This window comes from Phodopus roborovskii, unplaced genomic scaffold (assembly GCF_943737965.1).
Source record: "Phodopus roborovskii unplaced genomic scaffold, PHOROB, whole genome shotgun sequence".
Lineage (NCBI taxonomy): Eukaryota > Metazoa > Chordata > Mammalia > Rodentia > Cricetidae > Phodopus > Phodopus roborovskii.
This window is the reverse complement of record NW_026126618.1, coordinates 4413787-4435953: the sequence shown is the minus strand read 5'-3', so window position 1 is coordinate 4435953 and position 22167 is coordinate 4413787. Positions and strand designations below refer to the sequence as shown.

The following is a 22167-nucleotide window of genomic DNA, read 5'->3' as shown; positions in this document are numbered from 1 at the left end:
CATCATAAAGTTTCCATTGTAGCTACAGGCAGGCACATTATAAGCAGGTGAATAAATATGGATGTTTGCAAACACATTTATTGTTAAATAGTTCATTAAAGTCACTTTATGTTGTTTATGGTTAAACAAGAATGAAGAAATTAAGAAGGAGGCCTATGTAATACTTGGCTGTAGTCAGGAGAGGATCAAAGGTATACGATGGACTTTTAATTTATTTTGATTGGCATTTTCTTTTTGTAGTGGGTTTATCTCCTGTGGCAGATAAGTGAAGTGATTCACTGCTATCAGTTGGAAGATTTAGACATTGTGATGGTGGCAGAGATCACATTACGATTATGTGAAATACTGGAGTCTTTGGGAAGCCCAAGAAGAAAATTCAGAAAATCTGCAGGTAAATAAATGATAGATGAGATGCACGATGAGATTGTTAGCATATGCATAGACGAATTATGGATGCAAACATAAATTAGAATACCTGCCATTAGCAGGAGCTAGGTGTGGCGTTTTGAGCTTCACTGATGATTTATAGTGAGAGATAATAGTGCAGGTTTATCCAGGTGCATAGAAGACAGAGTTAGCCGCTCTTTGGTTTGATGGTGGACAAGGCCTTTCCCCCCATCTACAGCCTCCCCTGACCCATCCCTCTTCTTCCTTTCTAACTTCCCTTTCATGAACGAAGAAAGTATGTCTGCGTGCTGCTGTTGTGCCCAAATTCTGAACCCCCAAGTCACCAAGAGAGCCATTCTGATGCAAAAGCAAGGAGTCCTTTATTATTTAATGAGTTAACTGTTTTAACTTGGTTCTTCCTTCTGTCCCACTTGGTGGGTGGAGGGAGAAGGACCCAGAGGGACTGAGAGGCAGGGAATTTATTGGGGTGAGCAAGGGGAGTGCCTAGGGGTTCACAACAGTCTCAGGATTGGTGTACATCCGAGCTTGGACGACCTGTCCTGTGTTGATTGGTCAGTTGGTTGCTATGGCCTCTAGGCCCTCCGGGGGCTGTTGCTATGCTCCGTACCCCACTGTTAATCCTAGATCACAGGCTGAGAGGATATCAGGCTTCCTAGTGACTAGGGTGCCGGGCAAGAGAGGGAACTCAGCACAGGGTGCTGAGTCAAGGACCTTTGTCATGCTGGGTCTCTTCTGTAGCCTGTCATGGCTGCCAAAGTCTGGTCCCTTCCCTGCTGCGTTCTGGGCCCTCACCACGCTGCCTGACACAAAGAAACACTCTCTAATAGGTACTCACGGAGGAAGCAATGGTCTGTTCTGCCATAGTTATCATCTCATTCCTCATTTGCTGCCACTGCTGCTCCTCAGGGCTGGAAAATGAAGCTCAGTTTCTCTCTTCAGAATTCTCATAGCGTCCCATAGGCGGTCTCAGTCAGCGCAGGCTGGCCTTGAACTCACTGTGCAGCAATGGACTTGAATCCCTGATCCTTCCCCTCTACCCTCGTGTTGGGGTTGCAACCCTGCGTCACAATCCCCAGCCCAGCCTCCTGACTTTCTACACTCCATGGCTTGTTTTTCTAAGCCCTTTGCCTTACATTTACTATTTTATTATCTTCTTAGCCTATGCATCCAGAAAGTATTTTCTGTCTTTTCTGCAGCCAAGAGACATTTTCTATATTATCTGCCCCTGAAAGCAGAAAGTCAAAATGATCCCATCTTTAAAAGTCTGTTTCTTATTCACTTTTATTGTTTGACGCACAAGTTACTTTTGGAAGATTGTTGTTTTAAGCTGTTTGGTCATAACCAGGCTAAATACAACCCAAGGTGTTTATTTGTTAAAATGTTGCCATCAATGTTGGAATATGGCCTGTCTATGAATTAGTATGTTGTTTAGTTGGAATTATTAAATATATTTTTAAAAATATGAAATGTAGTGTTGCCTTAAAATATTTATAACTTAAAAACAGTTTGGAAGGGGTTAAGACGAGGCTGGAGAAACCCACAGAAACAGCTGACTTGAACAAGAGGAAGCTCATGGACCCCAGTCTGATAGCTGGGAAACCAGCATTGGACTGACCCAGACCCCTTGAATGTGGTGTCAGTTAGGAGGACTGGGCAGTCTATGGGGCCTCTGGTAGTGGATCAGTATTTATCTCTAGTATACCAATGGACTTTGGGAGCCCATTCCACATAGAGGGATTCTCTCTCAGCCTAGGACTTGCTCCAAATGTTATGACAGACTTTGAAGACTCCCCATGGAAGGCCCCACCCTCTCTGGGAAACAGAAAGGGAATGGGGGTTGAGAGAGGGGAGGAGAGGAGGGGAGGGAGAGGGAACTGGGATTGACATGTAAATAAGCTTGTTTCAAATTTAAATATAAATATTATCATAAAATTTAAAAAAAGACCAGTTTGGACTGGTTTTCTGGGATTTGTCTAAGTCGGTAAGGTTGTACCACCCTTTTAAGTGCTCTGTATAGAACAGAGAGAGATGACTGCCCTGGCGCCACCGCCTTGTTGCGAAGCAAAATCCTTGAGTGAAACTGTAAGTTACACACAAGAGACATGTTGATGTCATGTCACGTTCTGATGAGGAGTCATTTCTAAGACCATTAATTTAAAAAGGTAACTGATTTAGCAGACGGTTGTGATGGCCAAGGCTCACCCCAGTATTCCCATCTCGCCTTCCCTTTGCCCTCCGTGTCTCCCTTTGTGTTCTCCCCTGTCTTGCTCTCTCTTCTTCCTCATCTTTCTCTTTTCCCTCACCTCTTTCTTTTTCAGATTTATCTGCAAGAAAAGGGCCTGAGGAGTTCCCTGGGACCCCAAAAGGGATTCCGGAAGTCCTTCCAATATTAAAGGTACTGCAGTATATTATGGGAAACATGGTTAAAAAATGTGAATTCTTATTTCCAATATCAAATTTATAAATGTAAGTGGCTCCAAGGGTTGAAGCTTTAAGAGTTTCTGCTGCTGTGTATATTGGTCACTACAGAGATGTCCTCCCATTTGGCCTTTCCTCTGGAACAGGTGCTACCAGTTCTAAATGAGCACAGAAGCCTAGCAGGCTTTATGTGTGCCTCTGTGTGTGGGTTTGTACACATGAATGCAATGCCCGCAAAAGCCACAATGGGGTTGTTAAATCTCCAGAGCAAGAGTTACACGTCATGAGTCACTGGAGGAGGGAGGTGTTGGAATTAAACTCAGGTCCTATGAGAGCAGTGTGTGCCCTTAACCATTGAGCGTCCCTCCAGGCTCTCCGGAGGGTTTGCTGTTACATCATCACACTTGTTTCAATGTGTCCTGAGTCAGGGATTGAAAGGGTGGGGATGCTCGCTGGGCACATGCTGAATGAGGAGTTCTCAACCTGACTGGAATTCATCAAGGATGCTGATGGTACCCGGGAGTGCTGAGTTAGTCAGTGTTGTCTTGAAGGAGAAGGGTGGGGAGCTACCTGGCTGTTTCTCATTGCTTGCTTTTCTTATAATATTTGGATCACTTCTATGCATGAACATTACGGTCTAGATCTGAATGGAGCTGCCTCACGTAACAGCCAGCATCCATCTGCTTGGAAGCAGCGTCCAGGGCAATGCGTGTAGGCTGTTCTCTGTGACTCTGGTCCTATGCTTCACTAACAGGAGTCATGGCAAACACAATAGGTTCCTTTGCTATGGGATTTCCCAGGGTTCACTTTGCCTACAAGCTGTGTGATTTTCTAAGGAGATGTAGAATACATGTGTTTTATCATTTGAGAACAAAATACCTCTTACTCACTGTGGAGCCTTTACTTAGGGTTGCTGTGTTTTCTGGATGATTCTTAAAACGTTTCTCTAGAGAGGAAGTCAGTGAATGTTTTTATTTGTCTGATAAACTGTAGGCTAAGTTATAAAAGTTGTATTGACATCGGGGGGTGTTTAATATACAAAAGGAAAATATGCAACTTTACTATCTTGATATCCCATGTCATTTCCTATCCCTCACGCCCTCTTTCAGTATATATATATATATATATATATATATATATATATATATATATATATATATGATTTTTTTTTAAGACAGGATTTCTCTGTATAACAGCTATGGCTGTCCTGGAACTCGCTCTGTAGATCAGGCTGAACTCAAGTCATAGAGATCCGCCTGCCTCTGTCTCCTGAGCGCTGGGATTAAAGTGTGTCCCACCACCGCCCAGTTCACATTTTAACATGCAGAATTCTGTTGCCTTTTTTTTTTTAAACATTATTTTGGCAGCACCTGCCCTGTTGGCTACTCTTAGCCCTCCTCACTGAACCAGTGCCCGTAAACCCAAAGAGGTGGGAATGTTTAGTTAGAACCCTGCTCACTCCTGCACAAGACGAGAAACCCCAGCTGCCCTACCTACCCAACCCTGTTCACACTGAGGAAACTCTGCACAAAGGAATGGTACCAATAGCCCAGTTCTGCATCTCTGGCATCCAGTGTAGCCTGCCGTTCTGACATGGCTAGCCCACCCAAGGGTCCACCCAGGGACTTAGCTCTTGACCATACTTGGGCATAGTCCCAGCTCCTGGCTGATGTATCATCACTGCTCTCTAAGGTCTATAAAATCTCCCTGCCTTAGCCTGGGCATGCAGTTTCCCTGGCCCCCTTCTTTGGAACCCATGAACCCGCCCAGGAGCAAATAAACTTGAATTTATCTGCTTTTAATCTGGTCTGATCTGGTTTGTCGAATCGGCAGAAGCCGATCAGTTTGAGGTCAGAAATCAACCGTAGATGTTGTTCCACAGGTGAAACCTGATTAAAAAGATATGTGTAGTGCGCGCGCGCATGTGTGTGTGTGTGTGTGTGTGTGTGTGTGTGTGTGTGTGTGTGAAGGAATGCAGCAAGTATGGAGGTCAGTGGACATCTTGCGGGAGTTGGTTCTCTCCTTCCGCTATGTGGATCCTGGGGATTGCACTCAGGTTGTCAGCTTGGCTTCAAGTTCATTCCTGAGCCATCTCACCAGCCCTAGAAGTACTCATCTTTCTGCCACACCCAGTACATCAGGTAAATCCTCGGAACCTTGGTACCAAACAGTTATCGTAAAAGGGGTGGTTGTGAATTTACCTTCTCAAATGAATATTCATTTTCTAATTCCAAGGTCCAGGGGTACACATGTAAATTCTTTATTCTTAATTGCATCTTACAAAGAGAGCTAGATTTAAGAGATCTCGCATTGGGAACAGAAACTGGTCTTCTAGAGGGGCAGAGGAGGCATAATAGTCCAACAGTGGTTTGTCTAGGGCTCCCTAGCAGTGCTTACACAAGATGTGGCTTCTCATTTTCCACTCCAGACACAATCAATCATAATTTCAACTCAGGTAGGTTCTCGAGGGCACTAGAGCTTGAGAATCACAAGTTTAGTGGGATCGTTCTTATTCCGCATGAAGTGATGGGGGAGACACAGGAACCCTAGTGGAAATGATAAAGGGCTTGGTTTTTTTGGCTTGAACTTTCCTACCAACTAAAGCCACCAAATAAAATGAGTTTCTTAGTTGTCCAGTTTCTCACAGCAAAGATTCCAAAGGCTATAGATGAGTTATTGCTACTGTTATTAGAGTCAGAAAAAAATATGTCCTTTGCCCCATGTAGTTTGCTACGATGTCCTGAGAGATTGCCAATGCCCTGTGCAATTGTCTGTGATTAGGAAGGTGTGAACGTGCTTCACAGCTTGCTCAGCTGTAGTAGTACGCAGTGGTTGGAGTACAGGCAATCACCTGCATGGCCCAGAGCCTAGCATTTGTCTAGGTAGACTTACTGTTGAGTCTTGACTAGGATGCTGACTGTTGGTATGAACTTGAGTGAATTATATGGTCTGTTCAAGTGTCTTCATCTGTGAAATTATAATTGTGCCTGTTCTGCTGGCCTATTTAATTGACATATTGGTGATACTTAGGTCTCAGACCCATGTGGAAGGGAATTACTGTGGGAGAATCTGAGATTCGTGTTTTCACTTAGCAATCTTTAGGTGAGAAAAATTATTTTTCTTGAACACACGCGAAGTGCTGCATGAAAAATATAAGGGGTACCGTTGTGATGACATGATTTAACACAATTTCAAAGTTTTGCAGAATATATAGCATCAATCCAACAAATGCTTTGATTATGAGAAGATGATAACTAATGAGTATCTGCCTTCCGGAGCCATGGCAGTTAAAAGATTATGCAGTGTAATTATCCCTGGATGGCAAGCAAGTTTTAATTTAGTGTTGGCTATGGTGCTGAAGACAAAATGCACATAGTGGTGGTGGTGAAGATAATGATGAATGTGACTGTGTATGGGGTCTTTGAAAATTTTTGGTGTCAAAAAAGTTATTTCCAGGGCTGGGGCAATAGCTCAGCCAGTGAAGTAGTTGATGAGCAAGTGTGAAGACCTGAGTTCAATCTCCAGGACCCCAGTGTGGTGGCTCATGATTGTAATCCCAGGGCTAGAGAGGCAGATGTAGGTAGATTGTTGTAGCTCACTGGCAAGCTAACTGAGCCTCCTTGAGAGACCCTGAGTCAGGGAAGAAGACAGATGGCCCCTGAAAATGTTACCCTCCATGTGCATGCATGTGTGCACCTATACACACACACACGCACACACAGCACACACATAGACACACAGACGCACACAGGCACACACACGCAGATACACAGACAGACACACAGACATACACTCATACACACACACAGACACACAGATGCAGACACACACACAGACACTCACATAGACACAGACACACAGAGGCACCCACGCAGACATGCACAGACACACACACACACACACACATAGACACACAGACACACACACACATGTTATGAGTAAGATTACACAGACATACACACAGACACACATCCTTAACGACCTCTGTTTCTGGCTAAACAACAACCTAGATGACATAAACATTTCCCTTTTAGAAGACACCTAGACATTTTGGACAGAAATGAACAGGTATCTTCTAGCATATTGCAAAATTCACAAGAAAGTAAGGAAAATTCTAGAGGCCGAAACAGAAAGAGGAAGTGAGAACCAGCATGGTGAGCATGTAGGTGTTGCTGCAGCGGGTTGCTGGGCATAGTTAAAAGCAAGCATAGATTTTTCTTTTTCTTTTTTAACAGCTATCTAGGGGAAGGAGATAAAACTTCAGCTCATGAAAGATGGAGTTGGCATTCAGCCTCTCCAATAAAGTCAGAACCTACAAAAGACTACATCCTAGAAAAATTACTGTAAAAGTGTATTAGAAAAATCACGAGTTTTATAGGGAGATATCTCGGGTTCAGTCCTGAGAGGAGGTGTGAGTGAGTGAGAGACTCCTCACCTGATGATTTGGAGCTATGGCTGGGTCCTCAAGCTGCTTTGTTATTGGAACGTGTAACTTGAGTGGTTGGAAGTCTCCCCGAGCCTGTGATTTTTGGTGGAAAGAGATATGATGAATGGCTATATGTGATCAAATTGTGTATATTCCAGCAAGTAAGGCTGATTTAACATTAGCACCCTATAATGTAGCAAATTCTCACATTAAAGGATAAAGTAAAACATGGCCATATCAGTCCACAATGATGCAAACAAAGCATTTGACAAAAGCGACGGCCAATCTTTCAAAATGTGACTTTTAACAGCTGAAAATAGGTCTCTTACCGAATAAAGCATATTATCCAAAGACCATCAATTAATGTCATAGCATTGTACCAGATTAAAAACTGTCCCTTTATGCTGATAGAAACACATTCTGGTAGCCACCAATTTTCTATTCAACATGTTTTAGAATTCTTAGACAGCTGAAGACTGAACTAGGAAAAAAAAAGCAGTAAAGACTGTACAGGAAGTGATAATTTGGTTTCAATCACAGATTCAACTCATTGCAGGGCATTTAGTTATGGCAGTCTACATGTCCACCAGAACATTCACAAATAATGGCAACATGCTTTTCAGAATGGCTCCTGTCGTTCTACACAATTGTGAGTCATCTGGGCATCCTTGCATTTCCTGTCATAGGACGGTCCCCTTTGGATGACAGGGGACTCCTGGAATGTATTTACAGCATATCACTTCTGTACTGTCCTATGTGGCTAGTCTTCTAAAGAACATTTGACTGACTTGTAATGAGAAGTTCTTATTCCGTGGTAGTAGAAGGAAGATGGGAATTTACCAGCCATATTGAACAAGCTTTTGCAATCCACCTAGACCACTGTAGTGGATGCCTGAGGTTGTACTCACCTCCCTCCTGGGTTCCCCTGAGTCACAGAGACTCACAGGAAGCTCTTGGGAATTGTAGGGAGTTAACTTCTCACCAACAGTTGAATCATGGGAACCTGTGATCCTGTGCATTTGGCCCCTTTCTGTTTGGGGTACTTAGAGAGCTCCTGGGGGCATAACCACACTCTGCTTGAGTCACTAAGGTACCAACACCAGCCTGAGCCTATGGTCAAGTGAATAGAACATCTAGAAGGATTTTATGATGGAGAAATGAAAAAATTTGAAAATTAAAAAGTGATGTTACATATTGATTAAGGCATCTGGATGGTGAGAGTGGTTAAAAAAAAATCAGGTAACACAAGTGAATGATAAAAGAAAGATTCAGGGTGCTTGTTGGGATAATGAGGCAGAGTGGCTCTGGATGATACCCAGGGGGCCTTGGTTTTATCCATACGTGTGAAGAGTCAGAGAGGAGCATTTGGACATGGCTGCTCATTCTTTGTTCTGTACTAGTCTCCCTGTGAGAATAATGATGCTAAAAAGATGTGTACACTTTGAAAATCACTGTGTATTGCTTTTTTATGAACACAAAGTCTAAATTTCCAGCTTGGAGCTTCTGAGATTTAAAAGAGTCGTAAGTTTTCAAATTAAGTGCATAAAAGAATAGCTAAACTTAAAAAACCAACCAAACAAACCAACCGATCAACCAAACAAAAAAGAATAGCTGAACTAATGTGAGCCCCATATTTGACATTTACCTGTGTGTTTGGTACAACTAGAATTTCGAAGACAATGGCTAGAACTGAAAAGTATGTTTGTGAAAGTTTGTTTTCCGAAAATGGTGAAATACATTATTTTTGTCTTCATTGACAGTACTTAGTATTTAGTGGAAGCTAAAAGTATTTAGTAAGAGACAGAGCATGGCTGATGTTGGACAGACCAAGTTTCTGCTCTTTAGACTTGAGTAATTATTTAAGAGTTTCAGCTTTTCCTGTTTGCTTGTGAAATTACTCTAGCGAGCTCCTGTGGAACAGCTGTTTTATGCATATGAACTCCTCGATAAATCAATCACTGGGATGAACTGGAATTGCATGTTAACTACGTTGTCAGATGGATCATCAATAATTGACCATTGCTATGTCAAGGTAAGAGTGGACAATCTCACATCGGGTCAACGTTTCCCTTAGGTAGGAAAAGAGCCATCTTTTCAAGGAGGTCCGTAAAGCATGGTTTCCTCTCATAGGCCAGAAATAGCTCTTCCCAGAAGAAATCAAGGTGAGTAGGTGTCTCTGAATTGGTCGGTGAGGAGGACACTCTAAGAGAACATGTGTCGTCATGTGAGCCAGCTGCTCAGGGCTAGAAGTGAGCAGAATTAAATGGCTATGAATAAGACAGGACTTGAAACAAGGCATAATAAGGCATAGCTATTTTTTAGACTGTTTTGATAATCGTTTTCCTTTCTAATTTCTTCTTCAACTCTACCGGACTGAAGTACCCTCATGGCATGGATGGGGTTACTTGTAAGCCAATCTCAGCGAATAGCTTCATGATGGATCTGCATCTTGAATTAATTCATGCTCAGCACCGCATAGCTGTTGTACTTCTCGACCAATTGCAAGGTACTGGCCACCCAGCAGGAACCATACAGTATATGTTTTTAGTGCAATTCAAGGGTAAAGTTGATTTAAACCTTGAAGTTGTGTATTTGTTGCCCACTTTCCAAATAAGTTTTATTATTTTATTTTGTCTCCTTGGATTAATATCAATGGATACTTTATCAGCTTATACTTTGCATAGCACATCAGTAGAGTTTTAAGAATGCTATGCTTATATTTGTTTGCCTTCAATAGGATATTGGTGTTTTGTTAATTTAATAGAGCAAACATTTATTTAGTACCTACCAAGATCCTTTGTTTTTACCTCCTTATGTTTTCGTCCTTTTGCGTTTAATTTAAAACAGTTATATAGCTTTACTACTGTTCTCTATGTGACCTTTCAGATGCAGAAGGCAGCAGGCAATAATGGAAACATTTCTATTTCATCATAAGTAAACTTGAAACCCTGCTAGAGCCCCTCTGTTACGTAAACATGCTAGCCAGCACCGTTATCTGAAGCTGAAAACACGTGGTTCAGAAATGCAACTTAAGCTCAATAGAATGACTGTGGGTGGTTCCTTCAAAAAACACCCATTATTTCCTATATCATCCTTCATGGAAGGAAAGGGCTTTGTTTATTCCCAGGGCAACTACTTAATGGTTTGCTCCCTAGCTGTCGTTCAGTAGGTCTTCCAAGGCCTAGGTATTACATCACATAGGTATTGATACACATAGGTATGGATGTGAGGCCTGAGCTTGATTTTCATGGAATTAGTTAGGGGTCTGTGCCGTATACCCGAGTCTCTGTGCTTCCTTTGCTGTTGCTTTCGTGATCTTCTGTCCTAGCACAGGCTGTCGTTTTATCCCCTCTGCCTTCTTCCCTCAGATTCCTGCTCCGGAAGTGTTATTTGTGCCTTTCTTATTCAAGAACTTCACGGTGGCTGCCCACTGATGGCCCTAGCCTTAAATACGACTCATCTATATCTGCACTGAGGGTTTCCCATGAACCTTATCCTTCGGTCGTATCTGGTTCTGCCTTTTCACCAGTCACCATCGCTTAGCACTCATTAGCACAAATAATAAAATTCAGCAGAAGAAGGGTGTGCTGTCAGGGTTCCTTGGGAAACCCTGTGGCTTAGTCACTGTTGCGTTGTTGTGAAGTGTCGCCAAGAGCAAGGAAACATAAAAGAAAGATTTAACGGGGGGCTTGTTTACAGTTCAGACGGCCTTGACCACCCTGGCAGGGAGTACAGTAGCAGGCAGTAGGCATAACTCTAGGGAGCAGCCGAGGGCTACTTCCGCATCTGCTAGTTGGAGGCAAAGAAAGAGAGAGATGGTCTGGCATGGGATTTTGAAACCTCAAAGTCCACCACTAGTGACACACCTCCTTCTGCAAGGCCACGCCTAGTAATTCTTCCCTAAATAGCTCCATCAACTAGGGACCAACTTCTCAAATAGATGAGTCTCTAAGGGCCATTCTCATTCGGACCACCACACCCTGCATACCTTGCAGGACAGAAACAAAATAGTGCCAGGTCTCTTGCGGACCAGACCTAGGAGTCATCACCTTTCCGTCTCCCCGGCCAGCACAGCTCCATCCATGTGTCCCTCATCCATTTTATTGAACCACCATGACAGCAATCCCAAATGTACATAAACTGTTCACCTGCAATCCTTTCTGTTTTGGGTGAAAATTGTTAGGTTTTCACTGTCCCGTGGTACTTATATTTTCCAGGGACTATGGTGACACAGTTTCTCTAGAAAGGACCAGGGACAGTTTGGCATCCAGATCTGCCATTTTATGTCAGAAGAAGGTAAAGTAGACAAGAGTTTCACCCACAAGGTGACTTTAGCTAAGATGGAACAGAAAATCAAACGTTTTTATAATTTGGAACTTCTGTGTTCAGAAGCACACCACAGAAAAAGAAAAGAGGAGGTAAAAGTACAGCCTGCTAGGGATGGTGGCACAAGTCTGTAGTTCCAGCACCGGGAAGCTGGAACAAGTGGGTTATAGGTTTGAGTCCTCCCTGGACTACATAACATGTTCAAGACCTGCCTGATCCAAATAGGGAGATCCCGTTTCAACCAAAAATAAATCAAGGTCTGGGCTTATAGTGTAGAGCATATGCCTGGCATGCCTAAGGTCATGCATGGGTTTGTTCCCCAGCACGGAAAGAAAGATTTCCTGTTTGGTTTATAATCAGTGGTCTTTTTCAGTTTTGCAGATGCCAACTGCTAGCACAAATTCCAAAGGTTGGGAAAAACTAAAAGAACCCAGAAGCACTGAATGTTTCACAGGTAGGCAATTCATGTTGGATCACAAGTAGTTCAATACATTTAAATGATAGCTTTCGTCTTGACATTTTAGTAACGATTTGCTTGCCTTTACAGAGTTAAGGATAATGAATAAAATAAAGAAGAACAAGCTATTCAGAGCCAGCTACCTGATGCAGAAGGCTCTTCTGCTCTTCGAGAAAGATGCAGCCTGTGCATCCTCACAGGAATTGTTGATGGTAATACTTCATTATTTACACTTCTAGTCATGACATACAACTTGTGTTAAAAGGAGTGATTTGTTTAGCTTTTAAAAACGTGTTTTGAGCTGGCTGTTGGTGACACCTTTAATCTCAGCACTCAGGAAACAGAGGCAGGTGGATCTCTGTGAGTTCAAGGCCAGCCTGGTCTACAAAGCAAGTTTTAGGACAGCCAAGGACAGCTAAGGCTACACAGAGAAACCATGTCTTGAATTCCCCCCTCCAAACACCCCAAAACAGAAAAGAACATGTTTTGTTCTTTGGCATCTAATTATGAATTTCCTGGACCACCTCTAAGAGCAGGGAGACTAAGCTATTCAAGAAATCGTGAACTTTTGTGAAATGAATGTTTCTGTCCCTAGAGACAGCTGACTTGGGAAGCCAACTAAAATGAGGAGTTAAGATAAGGAAGCACTATTCAAACTGGAGCAACACTGGCCTGCCTCATACATTCTTTGTGTCAGAATTAAATGTATAAAGGCAACTGGCTGAGGTAGTTTCATCCAGACAGGGGCTGCTAACACATGGGACAGCCTTCTGGTTGATGTCTATAAAAATGTGGTGTTGGGAATGGGACGCAAGGCATCACTTATGCTAAGCACTCACCCTACCACGGAGCTACCTACCCTCTAGATCTGATCTTGTTGCTACCTTCAATGTGGTCTCATGCTGGAAATTATTTTATCTTCTTGCTGATTCATGATAGGAAGTTTTGGTAGGACTTTCTGAAGGCAGTTATATTGCATGTTAGGAGATCTTCATTTTTGACCCATGTGTGACCTCTAAAGTTTGGTAGCATTTTCTGTTAATTAGCATCCCAATATTTTGAAAAAAAAATGTGTAGAGGGACACATCCTAAAAGGAGCTTTGATGGATTAAATCATAAATCAGGTGCTGTGGAATTTTTTTTGCCACCCTCTAAAAATATATGGAAATCCCATCTCCCCTTTGCTCAGGGAACTTCTCTGAAGCCTTCCTCTTTTCTTCTAGCTCCCTGATCTTGTTGTACATGGTAGCTATTTTTTTTGTTTTGTTTTTTGAGACAGGATTTCTCTGTGTAGGCTTGGCTGTCTTGGAACTCTGTCTGTAGACCAGGGTGGCCTCGAACTCACAGAGATCCGCCTGCCTCTGCCTTCCAAATGCTGGGATTAAAGGTGTGCGCCACCACCGCCTGGCTGACTGCTACTTTCCCCACTCTCCCACTTAAAGATAACTTAAGGAACGGTGTTCCTTCCCAGGCCTTCAAGGGAAGGCCCTCTCTGCCTTTAAGGATCCAACATGTTGTCTCTAGTATGACATATTGTCCCTTCTCAATGCTCTTCCATCTCAGGTCCTGATTGTGGCTTCCCATTTCCCTCATGGCCACAGGGCTTTCTCACCCAGCACGGTTTGTAACGAAGAGTGATTGTGTCAGCCACTTTCCCGAACCTGCAGCTGTCAGTCTCTGTTATTACAGGTGTGAACTGAATGTTTACAGTATGAAAATAAAAGCAAGTTCAGACTGAATAGGGAGAAATAAGACATCAATGTGAAGACTTCATTGTTATAGAAAAATCACAAAACTGGACTACCCATCAGAGACCAGGAATTGAGAGTCTGAGAAAGCTGGAAGCATGCATTTGCAGTTAGCAAGTAGGCTTTTCAGAGAACGTGGACATACACCGAAGCTGAACCCTGAAAGAACACTGAGTAGCCAATGATGAGGGGTACTGGGAGGAGAAAAAAAAAAAAAAAAAAAAAAACACTCCAGGCAGAGAGCGATGTGCGCAGTGTCATTCACTGTGAGGGTCTGGGATGTGGCGGGGTAGGAGAAGATCTGGGGAAAGATGGTAATGCATGAGACCAGATAGAAAGTAGAGAGGCATCCAAAGAGCTCTTACACAGCAGGCTAAGGGCTTTGGATGGATCGATGTTATCCTTGTTCAAGGTATGGGAGTCCGTCCTGGCAGTATCAGGGAAGAGCTTTTGATTTCTAGCATTTGAGTTGGGGATGGAGATTGATGGCAGTGTGGGCGGTCTGAACCAACAGGGTCAAGGAGTCTGATTCTGGTTGGAAGATTCTTAGTGTGTTCAGATCTGTTTTCTTGGTTGACACTTCATGGCTGTCTGCTTAGAGGACACGGGCGCTCCAGTCCCATTTCTATGGAGAATAAAAGGTAATTTCTTTTAAAAATGTTGTTCCCAGGGCTAAGCCCCACATGTCTTTGGAGCCTGATGAGAATGAGACCTTTGATGTTTTCCTCCTATTTCCATAATATTCCATTTCCTTGTTATAGCTCTACTCCTGCCCAGGCTGGGGAGGAGGAAGAGGGTGGAGAAAGGGAGTCTAAGTTTTCAGGTCCTTTTATTTCCTAAGACTGTTTGAACTCGAGTATAATGCCCTCCTAAGAAGCCTCATGAGATGTGTTTGGAGGTGCTGCTCTTTACAAGGGATCCCCATGAAGGGGTTTTACTGGCTGACAGCATGTTGAATATTTATTTTGAGGTCTGGAATCTTCAGGCGCCACCTCTGCTCCTCAGTGGCAGTTGTCATCCAAGTGTTACAGTGTCACGATCGCTCCTCAGGGCACTCCTGAGCTGTGATGTTATGGCTCAAATAATTGTCAAACTTTCTTCCCGTAAAAAAGGCAAATAAAATTCTTTCCCTTGGCAACCATTCTCTCCTGAAGAATATCACAGAATGTTTTACATTATCAGGGGCCTGTTACAAAATTGTCCCCAAATTGGTAATTGATGTGTCACCTGATATCATAAGAAGGTATGGAAAGCTTGGGTCTCCTAGGAACTCTTAAATAATTCATACTCTGTTTTGGTTTTTCAAAAGTTTTCTGCCATTGTGTATCCATATAATCGTTATCACGTGTGTGTGATTCCAAACCAATTAAAAGTGAACCAGTTTGTTGCCACAGACAAGGGATAGACGTTTGGTAATGTTAGCTTCCCAAATAAGATGAATGGTTTCTCTTCCGTTTAGAGGAATGCATTTATCCCATTCTCCCGTCTTGGCTATTTGACTCTGTGAATCTGCTTTGCCTTTGCACATTGTGCCATCCCTCCACTGGACACTTTTCTCCTTTGGAGTCGAGCAGCCACCATGTGGCTTACGTTAGACTCTTAGTTCACTGGAGAGTCTACCAGATAACCTTTTGGCATCTTTCACTGGAAAGAGACTTGGGGTGCTCCTAAGGGAATTCAGGGCAGTGTTCCTTGATGCTGCATTTCCCTTCCTGGGTAGTATCTCTGAAAGAGGGATTACTTCCTCCCCATTAGCTATAACCAGGTAGAGTGGGGATGCTAACGGTGTAAAAGGGGCCAATTGACTGCTCCCTCCTTGGAAGCTGAACCTTCAGCAGCAATATGACAAGAGTACACACCCCAGTGTAACCCTTGCCGGGACAAAGGAGTCTGTCAGTTGCCCCTGTAAGGGGATGGAGCTTGCAGCCCCTATGTTATCTTACCTGTGTGCTGATGAGAGGGCAGTGGCCCTGTTCTGCGGATCATCTGTCCCTCCGATCCACACTGTAGTTTCTGTTGCAAAGAGACACATGTGCTGCATCTTCTCTTCTCCTAATGCTGTCTTCTGGAGCCAAAGTTAACCTGCGGCAGCCATAAAATCAGCAGTGACAGATCCTGGTGCTAGAACCCCAGCTCTAAGCCCAGGAGCCTTTGTGGCTTAGCAGATTCTTTTTTATTATTGGTACAGAGCCCTGAAACCAGGGCCACTGAAACTTCTAGTAAGTCCTGGCTTTAATATTTTCAGAATTCATGTCTATAATTCTATCCCATGAACTGAACTGGTAGTAACTGAGTTTATTTCTTTTTCTTATTTATGGAATTTCTGTCAGTCAACTCAATCCTATTTGTTTTTCCTGAGGGAAGTGTGAATTTTTTTTTTTCTCAGAGACTCTCTCAGTCCTTTATGTCTGCTCTCTACTGAGGTCTTGTGGAAGAGCAGAGGCCTTTCTGATTCTGACCCCTCTAGTGAGTGAGGGGAGCAGGCAGAGGCACCTTGGCCTGAGTACTGCCATTTTAGCTCCAGACTCCATTTTATCTGCAGGGTGAAATGAAGCTCAGGTTCCCAACCCTTTATGGAGCTGAGACCTTTCCAGTGACCGACAACCTCCTCCTAAATCATAGCAATAGTTGTTACGCATCTTTAGTCCCCTAGAAACATGGCTGTTCCTAACAGAGGGAACAAGTGGATCTGATTGGTTGGGCTGAAGGCTTGCACTGTATGTCGTTTGACAATGATGAACACTCAAGGAAGCCCCTGATCTCTAAATCCCGATTGGTGGACATTCTAACTGTAACTTGGTGGTTTTTGTGCTTATAAATCCCACTTCTGCTCCGGCTCAGGGCTGTCGGGAGAAACAAGGCTCCCGAATCCTTGTCCTGCAGCCCTAATTGACCAGTGATCTGTTTATGTGGTGAATTTAAAAAAAAAAAATCTTTGGAACCCATAAGTGTCGTCTGTCTCCTTCCTCATGGCGCATAACAGGCTAGGTGTAGTAATGAAGTCATGGCTTGAACCCTGGGTTTCAAACACTGACAGCATATTTGGGCATAGTTGCATAGTAGAGAGTTTCTTTTTGTCTCTCTTAAAGGTACAGTGATTTGCCTTCCCAGGTTTTTTTTTTTTTTTTGCATTTCAATACAATAGCATGGTGTTAGGAATATAGGGTTTGGGTAGAGTTCTGGTTCTGCCAGAGAATGGCTGTATGTCCTGTGTTAGTGATATCTTCTTAAGTCTTAAAATATTCATCTATTAAGTATGGTGGTGCACACCTTTAATCCCAGCGCTTGGGAGGTAGAGGCAGGTGGATTTCGAGTTCTAAGCCAGACATACTACATAGTGAGACCGTGTCGTCAAAAAACCAAAACCAAACAGTAAAACAGAAACAAAGCCCAAATCAAAACAAAACAGTAAAATATTTGTCTATTAAAGGGAGGTTCTTAGAAAGACTTGATAAAATGGCATATATAGCATCCTTAGCTTTTCCCACAGAGTAAACAGTCCATAAGTGTTAGCCATTACTTTTTATAGCTGTTATCATTATTACTCCGCTCTTCACTTTCAGCATTCTCTAGCATTTGGTTGGAATTATTAATGGACCGTCAGCTGTATTTATCATCATGGGATGATACATCACTTTCCATGCCTTCTTTGAGAGTCATCTTTGAAGCCATGTCTTATTCTCGGCAATATTCCCGGCCGGGGTTCTTGCGGGGGGGGGGGGGGGATCTTGTTCTATTTCTCATCTTCCGAGGTGTACATCCTCACACCGGGACCTAGAATGTACCTCTGGGAGGGCTCTGGGACAGTAGTGAATGTGGCGCTCCGTCCCTGAAGCTTCGTGACAGCTGTTTGCGTACATCTTAATCATGCCCTCAGGATTGTATTGCATCTTTCCGTTAGTGCCCCGATGCACCGTGGGTGTCAGGCCTGTGTCAGATGTATTTAATGTCAGCCTGTCTTCATAAGCATTGGCACACTTCTGAAGAGAGGCAGGTCTCATTTTCTCTAAGGGAAACTAGAGGCAGAGACATCTGCATTCATAAAAGTACTTGGGGCCTGAGTTTATGTAGCCCACGGATACACAGACGGCCATGAAAATCATGGTTGCTTCCTCTGAACGCTGCCAAGGAAGTCCATTGGCATCAAGGGTCCTGGCTAACCTTCTCCCTTGGTCAGTAGAGGGTCATTTCTCCCTTTAGGTTTGGTAAGTCCTCCTAATTTCCAAGGGCTACCAGGAGAGCATCTGTCATGTCTGGGAAAGCAAGTTTTCGAGCTAAGGCTGGGAATGACTGTCCAGATTTTGCACTTGTGAGACCTCGGTATTCCTTCAAGTCTTTATTGACACCCTTTCAAAATTGAGTGCAGCTGCTTTAGGGGATTTTCTTTTTTAATCTCCTCGCCTTCCCCCCCCCCCATATTTCCTCCTATGGTTGAAGGTCTTAAATCACCCAGACACTTCCTCTTGAATGAACCTTACTAACAGCTGCAGGGTTTGTCTTACTGAGTTAGTACTTTATTTTTTTAACAAACATTAGAATTTGCCTTCAGTTCTATCATGGAATTCATCTGACTCAAATCTAGGACTTTGCTTTGGACTTTTCTTTCACTGCTTTTTTAAATCAAACTTTGATATTTCCGTTAACATTTTGAATTGGGCCACAGGATCTGAGTCAGGGATCTCCTCTTAGACTTGGTCAAGGCCCATTTTTATCATGTAGTTTAAAAATGTATCATTGTGAACCCTCTTCTCCACCATCATGGTTTAGTTCAACTTTCATTTAGGACACAGTGACTGAATCCAGAGACATAAATGAAGCACTGTGCATGCCATCAAGGCGCCCTTAACAAGGCATGGGCATTTGAGTACACAGATAACATATGATCCATTTCCCACTGAAATAGGGAGAGATGCCTGAGAACACGGGGCTGTTAGGGAGATGTCAGCAGAGGGTGCTTCAGCAGAGAAGGTGAGGTGCTGGTTTCAGAGGCTTAGGCTAAATAGAGAGGTACATAAGACATTGAAAGAGTAGTTGGGGAGATATAGCTAGAAGACATGTTCATGACCAGTACAAAAACCCTTGTGGAGGAGCTTGCCCTCCGGTAGATACTAGATGCTGCTTTCAAAGTCAAGACCAGAAGTTGAGGAGCCCATTGAGCAAAAAGCGACTCGCCTTTTACAGAGAGCAGGCTGGCTGTTCAGGTGCAGCAGGTGGTTTGGGAAAGGAGTTGACGCAAAATTACGCTTCAGTGTGAGCTTTAATAGGTGATTCAGCCTTGTGGCCCCAGGGCTGTGATCACAGTTTGAGGTTGGAGAGAGCCAGGAGGGCACTAAGATCATCCTCGCAGAGGAAGCATGAAGGGGCCTTCAGGCAGAGAGACAGTCTTCCCTTAGAAAACATGGAGCGGTGCCTCATCAGGAGAGATAGCCGAAGTGGTAGAGTAGGAGGGACAGCTGCCAGGTACGGCATGATAGGCGTCCTGAAGGGACAGCCTGCAGATTCCCTGAACGTAGATGTTCCCGACTTTGATAGGCTTTCATGGGGGTGGGTCAGAAGTTCCACACCAGAAAGTTTAGCGCAACCTCATCAAGGGGCTGAGGAGTCTGGTACTGGGTGAGAACATAAGCATTTTGCAGCTCTGAGGAGAAGACACTCGAGGTCCAGCACATCTTGACACCCCGTCAAGTGTCTGTGCCCCAGACGGCGTGGCCTGATAATCTGTGGGAAGATGAAAGGCCTCGGGAGAGTCTGGGCTGTGTCATTTCTTACCTGAAGCACTGGTTGACATTTGATGCACTTAGTGTTCATAGCATTTGTTGATGTTATACACAGTCAAGCCCTACTTCTGGATTTTTATTTTGTGTTAGTGATGGATCATCCTGGCTCCTAGGTATGGCACCCCATTCTGAGTGAAAGAAAAGCACAGCCTTTCTGAGTTGGCCTTGCTTGCGGCTAAGGCTTGGGACTGCAAGTGCAGAATCGCTTCCCAAGCATCAGAAAAGTCGACTTTTAAAACCTGAGTCATTGCAGCTACGTTTTAGTTACTGCTAGTGCTTTTAGAGCTGGGTGCCAACCACTCAAACAAAACAAAAAAACAACAAGTTAGTTTTCATTTCATGTAGGCCAACCTTTACTATTAGAGGAAAAACCATGTCTGGAGCTAGAGTCTTGCAATCTATACTCATATGGGTGCAAGTTTGAGCACTCAGCCTTGAGCAGCACTCCGAGGCACCTCTAATTGCATGTCCCATCTCTTCTTCACTGAGCTGGAAGTCCAGGTCTCCAAATGGAAACCCCGATGCCACACTTCTCTTGTAGGAGAAACAGCAAGGGTGTCCTGTAACAGAAAGGGAGCGCTCGGGATTTGGCAGACAGACGCTTGCTGCCTTAGCTCTAGGAGCTTTTCTTTCGCTTTCGTTTGTTACCAGGGTAGAGCTTCTAAAATACTATGGAACGGTAGCCCTCCATCTCTTTTGGGGCTTCATTGGAAATTCCTTAAGTGTTTTATTAGGAACACCAAGAGTGCCATTTTAGTATTTTGTCTATTAACTAAACTTATTATTTTAATGATTTTTCCTAGTTTTTGAGAATTAGTAGTGTTTGAATTGTTTAAGTGTCTCTAAAATAGTTATGACTTTTTATTTTATGTGTATGAGTATTTGCCTGAATGTAAATATGTGCACCATGAGTATGCCTGGTGTACGCAGAGGCCACAGAGCGTATGAAATTCCTGGAACTAGGGTTATAGACAGTGTGAGCCACGGTGTGGGTGTTGGGAACAAGCCTGGGTCCTCTGGACAGTGAACTACCCTCTCTCCACCCTGTTTAAACACCTCACAAAAGCGAGCTGCCATGTGGGTGCTGGGAATCGAACCTCCAAAGGTCTTGAGTTCAATTCCCAGCAACCACATGATGGCTCACAATCATCTGTAATGAGAATCTGGTGCCCTCTTCTGACAGGCAGGCATACGTGCAGACAGGACATTGTATACAAAATAAATGGAAAAAAAAAAAAAAAAAAAAAAAACCAAAAGAAAGTAAATATGTTTGGTTTACCTGTGATTATCGAGACTGGATTTATTTATTATTCATTGTGTGTACAGTATTGTGTCTGCATGTATCCCTGCAGGCCAGAAGAGGGCACCAGATCTCATTACAGATGGTTGTGAGCCATCATGTGGTTCCTGGGAGCTGAACTCAGACCCTCTGGAGAAACAGCCAGTTCTTAACCTCTGAGCCATCTCTCCAGCCCAGTTCATCTGGCTTTTAAGATACTGTTTAGATATGAAGTTAGGTATCGTCTCTGTATATAACTGTTTGAAGTAGTGATTGCTTCGCCTTCAGAATTATAGAATTAGCATTTTTGTCTATTTTAGGTTCGTTTTAGGGGTATAAACTCTTAATGACATCCCTTTCACAAACCACATGTATCAATAGTTGTGTTTCTTGAGAGCCACATTGCAAGTTGTGTTAAGGGTAGGCTGTGGTCTATCTGTGGAAATGCAGGTGTCTGGTATGAATTTTTAAAGGATAATAAAGCATGGTGGTAGCCAGAGGATTTCCAAGCCAAAAATGCCTCCTATTGATACATGACCATTACATTTAGACATATGCATCTGATCCCATTGAGGCTCATTTAGTAGTCTTTTATTGCCCTGCAAAAACCATATTGAATATATATATATATATATATATATATATATATATATATATATGCCTCCAAGGTTCAAGAAATGGCATATAGAAAGAGCATTTACCACAGGGGAATTCTACAAATATAAAGGCAGCTTGAGCTCCTGAAATGTATTTTTCTATTTTCACACTTTGTTACAGGAAGCGTATACCTTAATTGAGAAGCTCGAAGCAGAACAAAATGCCCTATATTCCTATCAGAAGTACTTGGAAAGCTCAAAAACAAAGAAGAGCAGGATCCCTCCCCCACCCATCTTGCTGGCCCGAACCCACTGCTCCGTGACTCTGAAACCTGCTCCGTTCGTTTCAGATGTTAAGGTACGGTGCCCTTCCTGAGTGCTGCCCACGCCATGCAATGGAAGTGCTTTTGTGACCATAACGACTCCGGGTATCACTGTTTGCAGCGCCTGAATAGTCCTATTTATCAGCACCGAGCATCAGATTAGTGTGTTCGTGTCTCACCTGCACTTAATTTATTCATGATATTTCCCCGTTATGAATTGCCCTGGAAAGCTATCTCAAACACACAGTAAGGAGAAGCAGGAGAAAAATCGTTCCCTCTCTGTGTCTTTGTGATACTTGTATGCTGACATTGTGTTCAGGGTAGAGGGCTGGAGCACACTCAGAGGGTAGTTGGAAGCGGCTATGTCCTCTGAGAGTCGGCCCTGGGGATGAAGCAACCGGACACGGGA

At 43.4% G+C, this 22167-nt stretch overlaps 1 protein-coding gene across 1 annotated transcript in view; it reads left to right on the top strand.

Moving 5' to 3' along the window:
* The window catches only part of Cfap54 (cilia and flagella associated protein 54), a 244454-nt gene that overhangs the window by 37174 nt on the left and 185113 nt on the right, over positions 1–22167 (top strand). Inside the window, exons 14-20 of the mRNA XM_051206281.1 lie at positions 241–391; positions 2727–2803; positions 9156–9284; positions 9632–9758; positions 11952–12032; positions 12126–12247; positions 21617–21793. Of these exons, the coding sequence (XP_051062238.1) occupies positions 241–391; positions 2727–2803; positions 9156–9284; positions 9632–9758; positions 11952–12032; positions 12126–12247; positions 21617–21793 (864 nt within the window). The remainder of the gene's footprint in view (positions 1–240; positions 392–2726; positions 2804–9155; positions 9285–9631; positions 9759–11951; positions 12033–12125; positions 12248–21616; positions 21794–22167) is intronic.